The sequence below is a fragment of the Saccoglossus kowalevskii genome, chromosome 15, assembly GCF_978046115.1.
Source record: "Saccoglossus kowalevskii chromosome 15, keSacKowa6.1, whole genome shotgun sequence".
Lineage (NCBI taxonomy): Eukaryota > Metazoa > Hemichordata > Enteropneusta > Harrimaniidae > Saccoglossus > Saccoglossus kowalevskii.
The window spans coordinates 24,667,504-24,681,007 of NC_140655.1; the positions used below are offsets into that span (position 1 = coordinate 24,667,504).

General features: G+C 35.8%; 2 protein-coding genes across 2 annotated transcripts in view; both read left to right on the forward strand.

The window, feature by feature from the left end:
• LOC100377565 (adipolin-like) overlaps nucleotides 1–5,280 on the forward strand; it is a 73,324-nt gene extending 68,044 nt beyond the window's left edge. Inside the window, exons 3-9 of the mRNA XM_002733714.4 lie at nucleotides 258–362; nucleotides 951–1,062; nucleotides 1,265–1,305; nucleotides 2,070–2,243; nucleotides 2,455–2,663; nucleotides 3,437–3,515; nucleotides 4,605–5,280. Coding sequence (XP_002733760.2) covers nucleotides 258–362; nucleotides 951–1,062; nucleotides 1,265–1,305; nucleotides 2,070–2,243; nucleotides 2,455–2,663; nucleotides 3,437–3,515; nucleotides 4,605–4,703 — 819 coding nt within the window. The 3' untranslated portion in view covers nucleotides 4,704–5,280. The remainder of the gene's footprint in view (nucleotides 1–257; nucleotides 363–950; nucleotides 1,063–1,264; nucleotides 1,306–2,069; nucleotides 2,244–2,454; nucleotides 2,664–3,436; nucleotides 3,516–4,604) is intronic.
• A 3,230-nt stretch (nucleotides 5,281–8,510) lies between these two features.
• LOC146734279 (uncharacterized) lies at nucleotides 8,511–9,854 on the forward strand. Its single transcript, XM_085508543.1, has one exon. It carries the CDS (start codon nucleotides 8,511–8,513, stop codon nucleotides 9,852–9,854), a length of 1,344 nt encoding a protein of 447 aa, XP_085364669.1.
• Nucleotides 9,855–13,504: the final 3,650 nt, after the last annotated feature.

The following is a 13,504-nucleotide window of genomic DNA, read 5'->3' on the forward strand; positions in this document are numbered from 1 at the left end:
TAAACTGTTATTTAATTTTACAGTCTATGGACGAGAATGTGAGGTTTGTCAATCCATTGTTGAGCTGGCAACAATTCCTTAACCATCCACATAACAACGGAAGAAAATCGAACAAACGGCAACGGGACCGCAGTATGCTGGTAAACCCCGTGACGAGTATTAACAGCGCCCTCATACGACAATAACGAGTCTGTCCCACTAGTTCTCGTCGTACGTTGGCGCTGTCCAAATTTGTTTCGTTTTCATTTTATTTTCAGTCCACAAGTGTAGACTCAAGGCGAACGTGGATCGACTTTGTACGCCACCATGACAGAACGAATGGAAAGAAAGAGAAAAAGAAAGGAAGAGATCGCAGTAGTGTGGTAATTCTGATAATATAAATACATCATTTCGTTATGACCTGGGTTCTGTTTAAAACTTACAAAGTCGATAATGTGACGTCACCTTTTTTTTAGTTTCTAAATTATTTTAGACAGGGAAATTACTAAACACTCACGTTTTCAAAATCTGAACACAAATATCGGGGTCCTCGAATTACGTGCAAGCAAACAATGTATTTTACACGGGTTCGGTACGTTGCTATGGGACCCACATCGAGCACGAGGTGTCGAGCAGATCACCGCACTTTAATTTTAAAGAGCATCATTTACCCTTCATAGCGTGACGACTGTAGCGCTCCAGAAGCGCCTCTACCTTATTATCCTTAGCACGGATACCCTCATTTTTATTTGCATACTGTCACTCACTTTGTGTAACGTTTTGTCCAGAAGTAATATTCAATCACGCCCAGCTAGTAGTATACCTTCCGAAAGTATTCACTATCTCTCTTATTTACGCCTTGACTACGTGTTCGCATACAGCCCCGTGATTCAAACTCACGCCCAAAAATGCAATGCCACATTTTACCACCTCACAATCAAAACATGACGTCGCTAATTATATATTATTAGAATGGTCCCCCAGGTCCAGCAGGTCCAGTCGGCCCTAGGGGTCCGCCGGGTCCACGTGGTGCAGAGATTACAAAAGAAGACATGATGATAGAGTTCAAGAAAATGGTAAAAGGTGAGATATATTGTATTTCGTATCTATACCAAAAAATAACACAATGTTTTATCTGTGATATATTGTATTTGTTGAAATACTATAACGCATCACCGGTCCCATGAGACTTTGTTAAACTAAACTTGCTACAATGTCGTGCTACGAATTCATTGTTTTCGTACATAGTGGCTAACCGCACTGTAATATTTGTTTATGTGTATAGAGGCAGCAGAGAAGCGAGCTGAACGAATCATTGCATCGCAGGTACGTCACATCCGGCTCAGCTATTTTTTTTCCATATTCAGTCTGAACGACGCACCTTCATTTGCATATTTTTAAACGTGGCGTTTCCATTGACGACATAACATTTTGCAACATAATCTACATCAATCAATGCTAAAGCTATGTGAACCACATATGTAGTTGATTGGAGACTGTCCCTAGCAGTGCAACTGTCTAAAGTTAATGGCTTGTAAATTAAAAAGGGGTATTCAATCGTTGTGAATTTAATTAGGAAACATTGTCACAACAGGGCTGATGAATAACAACGTACGGTAAAAACACAAATGCTCATGGGTAAACGCTTATTTGTATACAACGACACGCTACGACCGTCTGGCGCATGCGTAGGTGACGAATCCTCCGCTTTAACTATATACTTCGGAATTTGTTGTTATTTTAACAAATATAGGCATGACTCATTTGCAATCAGTTTTTCTTACTGGATGCCTCCAATGAAGTGCTGATATTTCCGTCGATATTTGTGATTCGCTGTCACAGTCGCGGTTGTTTGTGACGAGAGTTGGGCCAAAATAAAAACAAAACAAAACAATTATATATATAAATATGCAAATGTAGGTATCAGACTGCATATTCAGCTTATGGACAATATTTTTTCTAGATCTAAAACACAGATAAAATAATATTCAATACTGTTCGGATCGAATAGTAGTACATTTCTTCCTTGAACAACATATTCTCACTAAATATTGCCATCCATAATTAAAAAGTAAATATTTATTTTGTAGTGTCCCGGATGCTTGAACCCAGTTGGAACCCAGAATGGAACACAAGTCAGCGCCCACTACGACTGGGATGACATCGAGGTCATACCACGTATTCCTGCAGCCTTTCATTGCAAACTTCAATCAAATGTCGACATTGCTCAGAAAAGTCTCCAAGAGGTTACTAACTTTCAAATTGTGAGTAAATGATTCACACACGGCTAAATAAACGAACAAATTACACACACAATCAATGAATGGTCGGATTTTGTCACGTGATATGCAAATTTGTCTTTGCCGTAGCACTAATGATATCATGTGAATATGGTCGCACACTGAATAAGCAATCACGCACAGAAAGCTAAAGAAGCTATACAGTAAAAGCGACCTTTGTTTTTTTTCTCTACAGCCATTCGCTGGTGGTGCGTTCAAGCGGGGTCAAGGGTTAGATATTAAATCAGGGCGATTTGTGGCGCCGAGGACGGCGATATACCAGTTTTCTGCCAATATGCATATTTTCCATCGTGTTCCCAAGAAAAACAAAGAGGGCAGGAAACTACGGAGTCGAGACAATGTTCGGGTGCTGATTTGCATAAACTCTCTCTGCCATAGGCACACGTAAGTACCAAAGGGGCCATATATAACACATGGTTTCATTTTATTCAAAATGTCCGATTGGCGGTCATTTCTCGCATTACTTGAATCATAGACCCTAAAAATCATGATTTTTAGCGTCTATGCTTGATTCCCTGTTGTTTTTTCTAATGAATGTAAATACATGCACAATAAAGAGTTCCCGTTTTCGAGATTACAGAGTTCCTTTTTTTATAAAGAAAACTGCAATATTTTTACCAAGTAAAATTATATTTATTTAAAGTTGTTATTCATTCATTTATTCAATAAATATAAATGAAATGCAGAAATATAGAGAATAGAGTATACTATGTTTTGCTAATTATTAAAATTAGTAATGATGTAAATACGAAATAACACGTTCTAGACAACTTGGTACATTACTAAATTTGCTTGTAGAAATCTGTTGTTTATATTTTTCCCCAAAAACGTAAGAATCTTACAATGTCGTAAACGGAAAGTTCTCGTCGTTGATTGATTGCAAAAGTATTCTTCTGCTTATGTGAACCATATCTTTGTCGTTGGGTAAAACCCATGGAGCGACACGTATGACGTCATATCTGCATTGCACACACCAATGTTTCTTTCCACTTTGTATCTGAAGTAAAACTTCATATGGCCCAGAAACCACAGTATAAATCAATGATTGAATCGCATTAAACGGATTTAGAAAGACTGCAGATGTAAAGCTTAGATAGATGTTTTACAAACTTCAGTATACATTGCCTTATGAATTATTGGTGAACCTCTTTTTTCAGATCGCTAGAGTTTATCTCAGGACTGGAGAGCAACAGTCGGGTTTTTACGGTCAACGTAAATGGGCTTCTGCAATTAGAGGTATGCCGAACCTATCTTTGTATATCTTTGTATTATGCTATCCTATATTTGACGATGGGCGTTCTAGAATTTCCGTAGTCATATGCCGTAATCTGGTTGTTGCATGGTACACAAGTATATAATATAAGGTTATTACATAGGAAGCCCATGAACTATGATCAACTGCACGCAGTTGAGCGGGGGATGTGTGTATCGACAGACGAAAAGAATCAAAAATAAAATCTATAAAAAATACTAGCTTAAACAATATTAGTTGCTGTTTAAAATTTTGCCAAAGACTTACTTTTATATTACCGGTATCACTAGAATAAATAAAAAAAAACTGCAAAAATTGACCCCATTTACGAATATTTAACGGTTGCCCGAAAGCACGGCACAGTTAGAGGCGTGGCCTATTTAGAATGTGTCAACAACCAATCACAAGACTGGTTACGATCCAGTCAGTGAGCGAGGCTAACCGAGTCGTAAACTCGGTGCGATTCTTAACCAGTCGTAATATAGTCTCGCGTGAGTTGCGCGTCACAGAGCGCAGTGGGTGATTAAAGATGATAGATTACAGACACAGAAATTAGCAAGAATGCCACTGTATTCAAAGCACAAAACGAACGCAATGCACGCTCTATGAATAAACAAGAACACTAGCAAAACAACACAAGACAACACTAAGCATTCATTTGACAGACTTACCGATGGCTTATATTCTTAGAAATGTAAGCATGTATGACGATGAGAAGCTGCATTGTTCGAGTTATGAACATTAAATTATGTAAACATCGAGTTACCATAATGACCACGCCCATTTTGCGAAACCACATCGAAACTGTAACTTGATGTTCAATTAACAGTGAACAGAACTTCGAGTTACGGGCAACACACATTTTTGTTTTTGTTGCACGTCCAGCTTTGGTAACTCTAACTTTAATTAATTGTTACCCGAACTTCGAGTTATGCCTAGCAATAAAGACCACACCCTTAGCAACCACGCTTATGTTGAAACCTCTGAAACCTCAGGACTCTAACTTGAAGTCCAACCCTACCGCATAACGATGTATTTTGTTTAAAATGTTCTTATTTTCGTATTTGTTTCAGGCTGAACAATATGCGTCGGTGTATATTGACAACAGCTGCAGCAGAGCAGTTTCGATACAAAGCGGTTCAGACTTCACAGGAATCATGATCGGTGTCTGAATCAGCCAACACATGAGGGCGCTGTTACTCACCTACCTTCCAGTGGACTTGAACCAGTCCGGCGACAATTTTGTTTGTTTGTTCGCCGCTAAATATACTCTTGCACACTCTGAAGATCATATGTTAGTTATTTGGAGCAGTTAAATACCATCCAAAAAAAACCCAGCAGTGTGAAGACAGTAACTGTACTTGTCGAAATCATCATGACATCATGTCTGACGTCACCAATGACTGTTCGTCATGAATATTTATGTAAAACCTATTATTTTCAGGTTGATATCGGTATTAGTATAGTCAATCAAAATAACGTTACCTCGTGAAACGCTCGTCACCCGCATGTTTACAGTTGTTAAGTTTGAACTCAGGATCATATTTTTGTGACTATTAAGTTTTTGAATTTTTTTTTACTATTTTAATTATATCCAGTCTTAATTATATTGTATATAAATTATAAACCTCTTGAAAGTTGAAATAACATTTAAAAGATAATTGTTGTTATTTTAGATACATATTCGATGTTTTTCTATAGTTCATATAATATACGTAGGACATAAGTTATTCACATTTAGCGTCTTTACTTTTAAGAAATATTTGACGTTTTGTATATATTATGTTCCTATATTGCCCATAATACATTGCGACTGGGTGTTATTTTAGATACTTCCGGAAAGGAGAATGACATTTCATGATGAATGGGGACAGCAAACAAAGGATCCTCGTTTTGGTGTCAAGAAATCATGCTCGTGACACAAAGTCACGTCACGTGAAAACTGAGTTTAAACGTTAAAACCAATCATTGCCGTTCAAAGTCTTGGTTCTCGTCCATATGTTTAGTAAATTCAATCCGGAACGAGGTAACCACACCCACCCTCCCCTTGATGATTTATGCTCAATTAGGTGACGTTATTTTCAAATGTATGAAAAGTGGTTAATTTGGAGAAAGGTCGATTCCCGGACGAGAAGATGACAACTGTCTTACCTGTATATAAATGAGCAAGTCTCAATGGGAATAGAGATTCATTGAATGGTTTCATAGATCGTACACGCAAATGTTCACTGAAATCTCGTTAAGAACGGGGAAGTCACGAGAGTTGTGTTTGCCCTTCAAATAATGATCCGACCTTTCCCGTCACAGTGCCCATTGTTTCAATGACCTATATAACCTTAGTATGACGCAATGACGGGAGCAAATGGAAATTATATGAGGAAAACTCAAGTTTTGTGGCTTTCAACAAAATCCCAGCAGTCGTTGCATCTACTGTCTATCGTATTAAACGTTGTCTGAGTAGATTGCTTAATTAATGACAATCTATATAACTGTTTTCTAGTTTAGCAAACATGACAACATATAGCAATATATGCAGTACTATCATGTTATTAAAATTGCCTGTCATTATATCACCAGACCCATTTAAAGATCAGCTACAGGTAGTGTGACGTTAGACAGTGTATTTTATTTCTAAAAAATCGATCAATGTGGATTTAAATGTAGTGGCGAAATTAAAATCTTGTTAAACATTTGGATTTCAAGACGTTCGAAGCTAAATAACAAGCGGCAAATGAATCTGTACCATTGGTAAACGAGGCTATATCAATGTGAACGAGGCTGAACTAAAGGCGAACGAGGATATAACAATGGCGAACGATGCTGTACCAATGGTGAACTAGACTGTATCAATTGCGAACGAGGTTATACCAATGACGAACTATTTTAACCATACTGTAATAGAACTATACTACACGGAAAGGTTGGACACTGGTCATTATCGACAACGACACTCGGATGAAAACATTGCACACCAAAATAATACTAGTGGGATTCTCGAATGTTCATAGTTTATAAAACAATCCCAATTTAAAAAACAAAAACAAAAAAACAAAACAAAACGGGTATAATGGCTACTCTGTGCATTTGCATGGTTTAAAACTACTCGCTGTTAAACTCAGAAAGTGGGCGTTACACAAGGGTCAACGGGCACTAAAATGTAACTTTTCAGGTTTTCAGAACTCAATTACTGAATCAAGCGACTCTGACCGAATTGAAAGTTCAGACTTGTATCCTGTCACGAGCATGCACAAGATTTGCAAGTGATCGTGGAACTACACAGTAACGTTTTTTCTGTAAAAAAATATATTAAAACGGGAATTATTGATTCGAGTTAAGTACTCATTAACATGAGATTTATTCAAGCGATTCGAATATTCTATATCGTTGTAAATATAAGCAGAAAGATTGCATGTGTGTTCGGCAAAGAAGTTATGTGTAAAGGGACATCAGCTTATCATGACAATAGACACCTTATTTGCGAATGGTAAGGCCCACTCACTGTCTAATTCGATTCACCAGTCTGTTATTCGTACCTTTAAGACGGCGTCTAGTCAGGGGAACAGTAGATGCAACGACGTTAGAGAAAACTCTCGCTTCAAACTAAATCTCGGCGGTCAAATATGAATAGAATTAATATTGTACGAAGGTTTGACTGATCCCAAATAAGTTAGTGCTTATAGGATCAGATCATGGCTTCATCTATGGAATTTAACGTGCATTGTAGAATTTACCGAATATGAATGCAGCTTATACAAGTCAATTCCCCAACGTGTACAATCAACAAATTAAATGACATCATAAACGAATTTGATCGGTGCCCAAACGAACATATTATCCTGTCAACGTCTGTGTAAGACGCCTCAAGTGTTGACAGTTGTTCGTACCTTTGTTTGAATGTAAGCCGTTACAGGGAATATAAATCAACATTTTCAATTTATTATTTACATAAAGTGTGTCGCATTTGTATAGTTCAGTTGACCTCAAAATAAATATAGTTGTTGAAAGGCAATCATGAAAGTTTCATTAAATACATACATTGACGTCGATCGCGTTGAGTCAAGTAATTACATATGTCACCAACACGATATCTTGTACATATTCTATCTTGTACATTTCAGTACGATCTATATTCGTTAACGATTTAAAAAAATATATTTGACCCTGAAGCAATTCTGGCAATATCCCGGATCGACCTTGAGCGTTATGGAGACTGAATCGTTCTAATCACCGATGATGATAATGTTGTCAATGCGCATCATTACCCCCAGTTTAAGGTTTCGTGCACTTTGAGCTATTTTCATATACAAGAAATTTATTATCATAATCGTAATATTCCTAGATACTATGTGTATGACGACGAAACTGATGAAATTAAGCAAATTAAGAACACATAGAGGTATGGCCAAGGCCAGTATATGTACCCAAATAATGTTACTAATAATTATATTCAATCATCTACTTTGTCATGTATTGTGTGGAATGTGAACGGTCTGAAAACTAAATGGACCAATCCTGACTTTCTGTTATTCTTATCTAAATTTGACATTATTTTCCTTACTGAAACATGGAGCACACCTGAAAGCAAATTTGAAATTAATGGTTATGAAAGCTATCACAATTCACGTATCAAGCGCATGCGCTATGGTCGTACTTCTGGTGGCATTAGTATCTTATATAAAACAGGGTATTTTAATGAGGTGAAATTTTTAAACAGTGAAGCGACTGATAGTATTGTCTGGTTTCTTTGCAGCACTGGTGATTCGAAATATTGTTTTGGCATTGTTTATTTTTCACCCCAGTATTCTAGCAGTTATTCTAATGAAGTAAATTTTCAAATTTTGGAGGATGAATTGGCAAATAATATATCTAAATATCCGGAATATAAATTTTTTTGTTGTGGCGACTTTAACGCCAGAACGGCAACGGAACCAGACTTTACTGAACATGATAACAAGGATTTTTTCGCTGATCAAGTAAATATGCCAGAACCAGAGTTACCAAAAAGGTCTTCCCAGGATCGTGCAATTAATCCATTTGGCCATTTATTACTAGATTTATGTAAAAACTCTAATAACTTAAGAATTCTTAATGGCCGATTATTTGAAGATAAAGGACTAGGCCATTTTACATGTATTAAATCTACAAGTGCCAGTGTAATTGATTACGTCCTAACATGTTATGACAATTTTGAACTGTGTAGTGATTGTTCCATAGTTAATAGACCCGATTCTGACCACTTACCAATCACATTTACACTGAAAACTCTAACCCAAAAAGAGAACGAATCCTCAATCGAGGGCAGTATTTTTACTAGATATAATTGGAATGTATCAAAAAAGGATCAATTCCATTCATTTTGGAAAGATGAAACTGCAAAGCTCTTGGTAGAAAGATTTCACACTTTAGAAAATATGGGAAATACTATTGAAGCTGCTAATATTTTATCTGATTTGTTATTTAACGCGGCTGATGGCATGAAACGTAAATGTAAATTGACACAGACTATAAGAAAGTTTGATACGAAAAGTAATTGGTTCGACGATGACTGCAAATATATGAAGCAACAGACCAGGAAAGCCCTAAATCAGTTTCGAAATTGTAGATCTGTTGTTAATCTTGAAAACTATATTACTCACAGAAATAATTATCGTATATTGCTAAGGGACAAAAAGAAACTATTTAACAATCTCAAAAAACGTGAACTTTACATCTCTGCAATCAATGCGAATACAAAGGAATTTTGGGATTTATTAAATAGTAAGAAAAGTGGCCCATCTACAAAAATCCAACCAAGCGCATGGCATATGTATTTTTCTGAACTCTTTACGAGTACATTTTTGAATTATGGGAATGGAAGTAACATGTTTATAGAAGAAGTTCAAGACTATCTTGATAATTTATTAATTTTGCCAGAGTCAAATGCAGTTATTGACTATCAGATTTTAGATCAAGCCATTACAATTGTGGAATTGGAACATGCCCTTAGTCGGTTAAATGCAAATAAGACAGGTGGTATTGATGGTTTATCGCCGGAAACATTTAAGCATATTCCTATGATTTTTAAACAATTACTTGTTAAACTTTTCAATACAATACTTAATACTGGTATATTCCCTCCACAATGGGTGCATGGTTTAATTATTCCTGTGTATAAGAAGGGGGAAAGAGATTCAGTTAATAACTATAGAGGTATTACATTATTGCCTTCGATTACAAAAGTTTTCAGTGATATTATATATCATCGTCTGCTTAATTGGGTGAACTTGCACTATCCTATTGTGGAAGAACAGGCTGGTTTCCGTAAAAAAATATTCATCAGTTGACAATCTATTCGTTTTATCAACCATTATTGATCGTTATTTGTCACTAGGAAGTAAATTATACTGGGCATTTATAGATTTTGAAAAGACATTTGATAGGATTAACCACACCTTACTCTTTTATAAACTAACAAAATCGGGAATGGGTGGCAAACTATTTAAAGTATTGAAGTCCATGTACCAAGATATCAGGGCATGTGTTCGCTCCCCAGTAGGTATTTCTGAATTGTTCAAATGTGAAGTAGGAGTCCAACAAGGCAGTGTTTTATCGCCACTCCTTTTCTCTCTCTTTGTAAATGATCTTGGCGAATCAATACAACACAGCCACGCCGGAGTTTATAAAACGCCTATAAAATTATTTTATTTGTTATTTGCAGACGATTTGGCAGTTTTTAGCTCTTCCATTATGGGTTTACAACGTCTTCTGTATAATTTGGATCTATATGCAAGTAAATGGAGACTAAAAGTTAATATTGATAAAGTAATGGTATTTAGGCGTGGGGACAGATTGAAATCAACTGAGCAATGGTGGCTTGCAAGACATAAACTAGAAGTTGTTTCTTATTATAATTATTTGGGTATAGTACTGTCTAGTTTGGCCAAAAAAGCGTCAGGATCGTTGTTTGCGATTAAGAGAAGTATTTCGCAATTTGACGGTATTGATGTAAATATTGCATTTAAAATCTTTGATGGTAAAATCCTACCAATTTTAATGTACGCTAGCGAAGTCTGTGGCTTTCACAATGGCAATCAAGTTGAAATTATACAAAACAAATTCTGTCAATTTATATTGAAAGTCTATCATAATGCACCAAATATTGGCTATAAGGGGGGAGTTAGGTAGGTTTACTATTAAAACGTTTAGACTTATTAGGATTATTAAGTACTGGCTTCGCATTTTATCATTACTCCGACACAGACTGGTATATTTATGTTACATGTTTCAGTACCATGAAGCAGAAAGGGGTAAAAAGTGTTGGGCTCTGAATTTAAAAATGTTACTTCTTTCTTATGGCCTGGGTGAGACATGTACAACCAAGGGGTGGGGAACTCTGAATATTTTGTTAAGTTTTTCAAACAGCGATGCTTGGACATTGATATTCAAAATTGGCAAAGTGGACTCGAGCTATTTCCGAAGCTGTGCTTTTATAGAAAATTTAAATATATACTTGGTCAAGAGAATTATTTTAAAACAGTCCAAAAAGACTGTTACAGGGAAGCATTGTGTCGCCTAAGAATTTCTGCCCATTGTCTACGTATTGAAACTGATAGAAAATTCCATAATACACGCACAGAAAGAGTTTGTATTTTATGTAATACCAATTGTGTAGAGGACGAGTACCATTTTGCATTATCTGTCCGTTTTACCAAGAGTTGAGATCTAAATACATCCCATATTATTATTATACACTTCCCTCACCCGAAAAATTTATATCACTATTACAATTACAAAATGCAGTAATCTTGCGTAACATTTCTAAATTTATTTTTCTCGCCACAAAAAACGTAATACAATACTGTTTACAACACCAACATTTGAAAGGAACTGAGGTACATTTATTAGAACACTATGCAGATCGTTGCAACAACAGAGTTTAAGATTTGCGTACGTAGCGGGAACAGAACGTGATGTTCTAATTTCGTTTGCGTTACGTTCTCGGGTGTCAGAAAACGATTAAGTACAAACGGGAACGTAACTGAAACAGAACCATGTAAACTCATCTCTCATTGAGCAACCATAATATAACTATCCCGTAATATGCTTGAAGATATATACCCCGTAGTTACCCCTTCATACAGTATGGTGGATAGCTGCTTCTTAGCATCAAATGTACGGCGCATGTCATGTTAGTATGAAGCAGAAATAGCGAATGTTGTTGTCTCCTTAATCGAAAGTTGGAATATAATACCTAAATTGAGGAGTGTTGATGTAAAGTGAATCATTAATAAGTAAATGTGAAGTTCATTTTTCCCACTGGGGTGTCATACTTAGCAGAGCAGCCGCTTCGCTGCGATCTATTGAAAGTAAGCCTCAAAGACCCGTTGGATTCGATTCCCACCCCACTGACAATGCCATCTACAGTGTAGACATTTCAGGTATCGTTCATGGTCTTAACAGAGTGGATAGAATTCTAACCATTTGTACATTTGTAACGATTTGAACTATTTCGATTAAAATGCTTGATGGTCTTTAATTTATCATGTGGTATAGTGAAAGAGGATATAATTGGAATTACAATTGAAAGTGATTGAATTTGATTATTTCGAAATTTGGATTGATATCACTTCTTCGATTGTAACGAAATAAATATACATTTGGATGTGCAAGCATTACGTTTAGCTTTGTAAGGTGTTTTATGAAGTTTGGATTTTCAAGAATTTAATTCTTCCTAAAATTTGTTTATCTGTAAGTAGAAATAGTGTTATATTCACTATGGTACTTCAACAAAGTACTCATATTACATGGTTCAAGCAAAGATCAAGCAAGAACACTTGTGCATCGATTTGGGGTTTTTGTGTATTGTTAAATATTGTTTTTCAAAAATGAATTTAGGAAGCCATAACAGCAAAGAATGGTTAAATTAAATTATTCGCCAATAAAATAATCCAGCCATACTCATTGGGCTGGACAGTTTTTAAACTAAGTGAAATCTTCGCAATGAACAACGCCCAAAATAGATACACAAATGTTCAAAGTAAGTCGGTCCTCTTTACCACGTAAATTCATTTGAGAGGTGTTGTAATTGGATATTTAAAAAAAGTAGTATACGCATCAAATTGCAATTTCCTAAACACGTCGATCACGGTAAAACGCTAGGTTTCCCGATTAATTATTCTCACAGCTTAAAAAAATCATTGTAACACTGCATAGATAAAATGAAAATAAAAAAAACTGAGATGACAAAACACTATATTCGACATTGTCAAGCTTCAAATTTAATATAATGCATCGTGGGTACGCATCCGTTTCATTGCAGATGTAGGTAATTGGAAAATGGTTTTACCATTTCGGGCCAGACCGTATCATCGTCAGTTGAATAAGAGTGTCCAATTTCCAGGTATTCATAATATTCAATTCGACTATTAGATGTATACATATGTGACCACATAATCGCAGCTCCCAAGGCATCAGGAATCAAATATCTTTGGGGAATGAATTTATTTTCAACAATGAACTTTTGAAAGGATTTTATCCTTAATTCAGAACATCTTACGATAAGATGATGTTTACGCCAAATTGTATTTCACCGAATCACGTATCCATCATAGCAATTTATCTAAAATTGAGAAAATTTGGTTCATTGGAAATTACTAATTTTGTGTGAGTCTATAAATTTGACATTTTTTGATATATATTGAATTGAACATGATTGAATATTTGTTGTATATGAAGTTGGTAATAAAGGTTTACTTCTCTTGTATGTAGGCCTCCGATCTATTACAATTTCGGTTTTTACATAACTGGTATTTAAGTAGCAAAGTGAATAAATGATAGTAACAATCACGATACATACTCATAATACAGATGTGGAGCTTGCAAGACGGATATCTTATTTTGAAGAAATGTGCGTGTGTACGAGGCCAAATGTCTGTGGTATCGAGATCGTTTGAACTCAACTGATGAATACAATTATGGAACTTTAGGGTTCTTG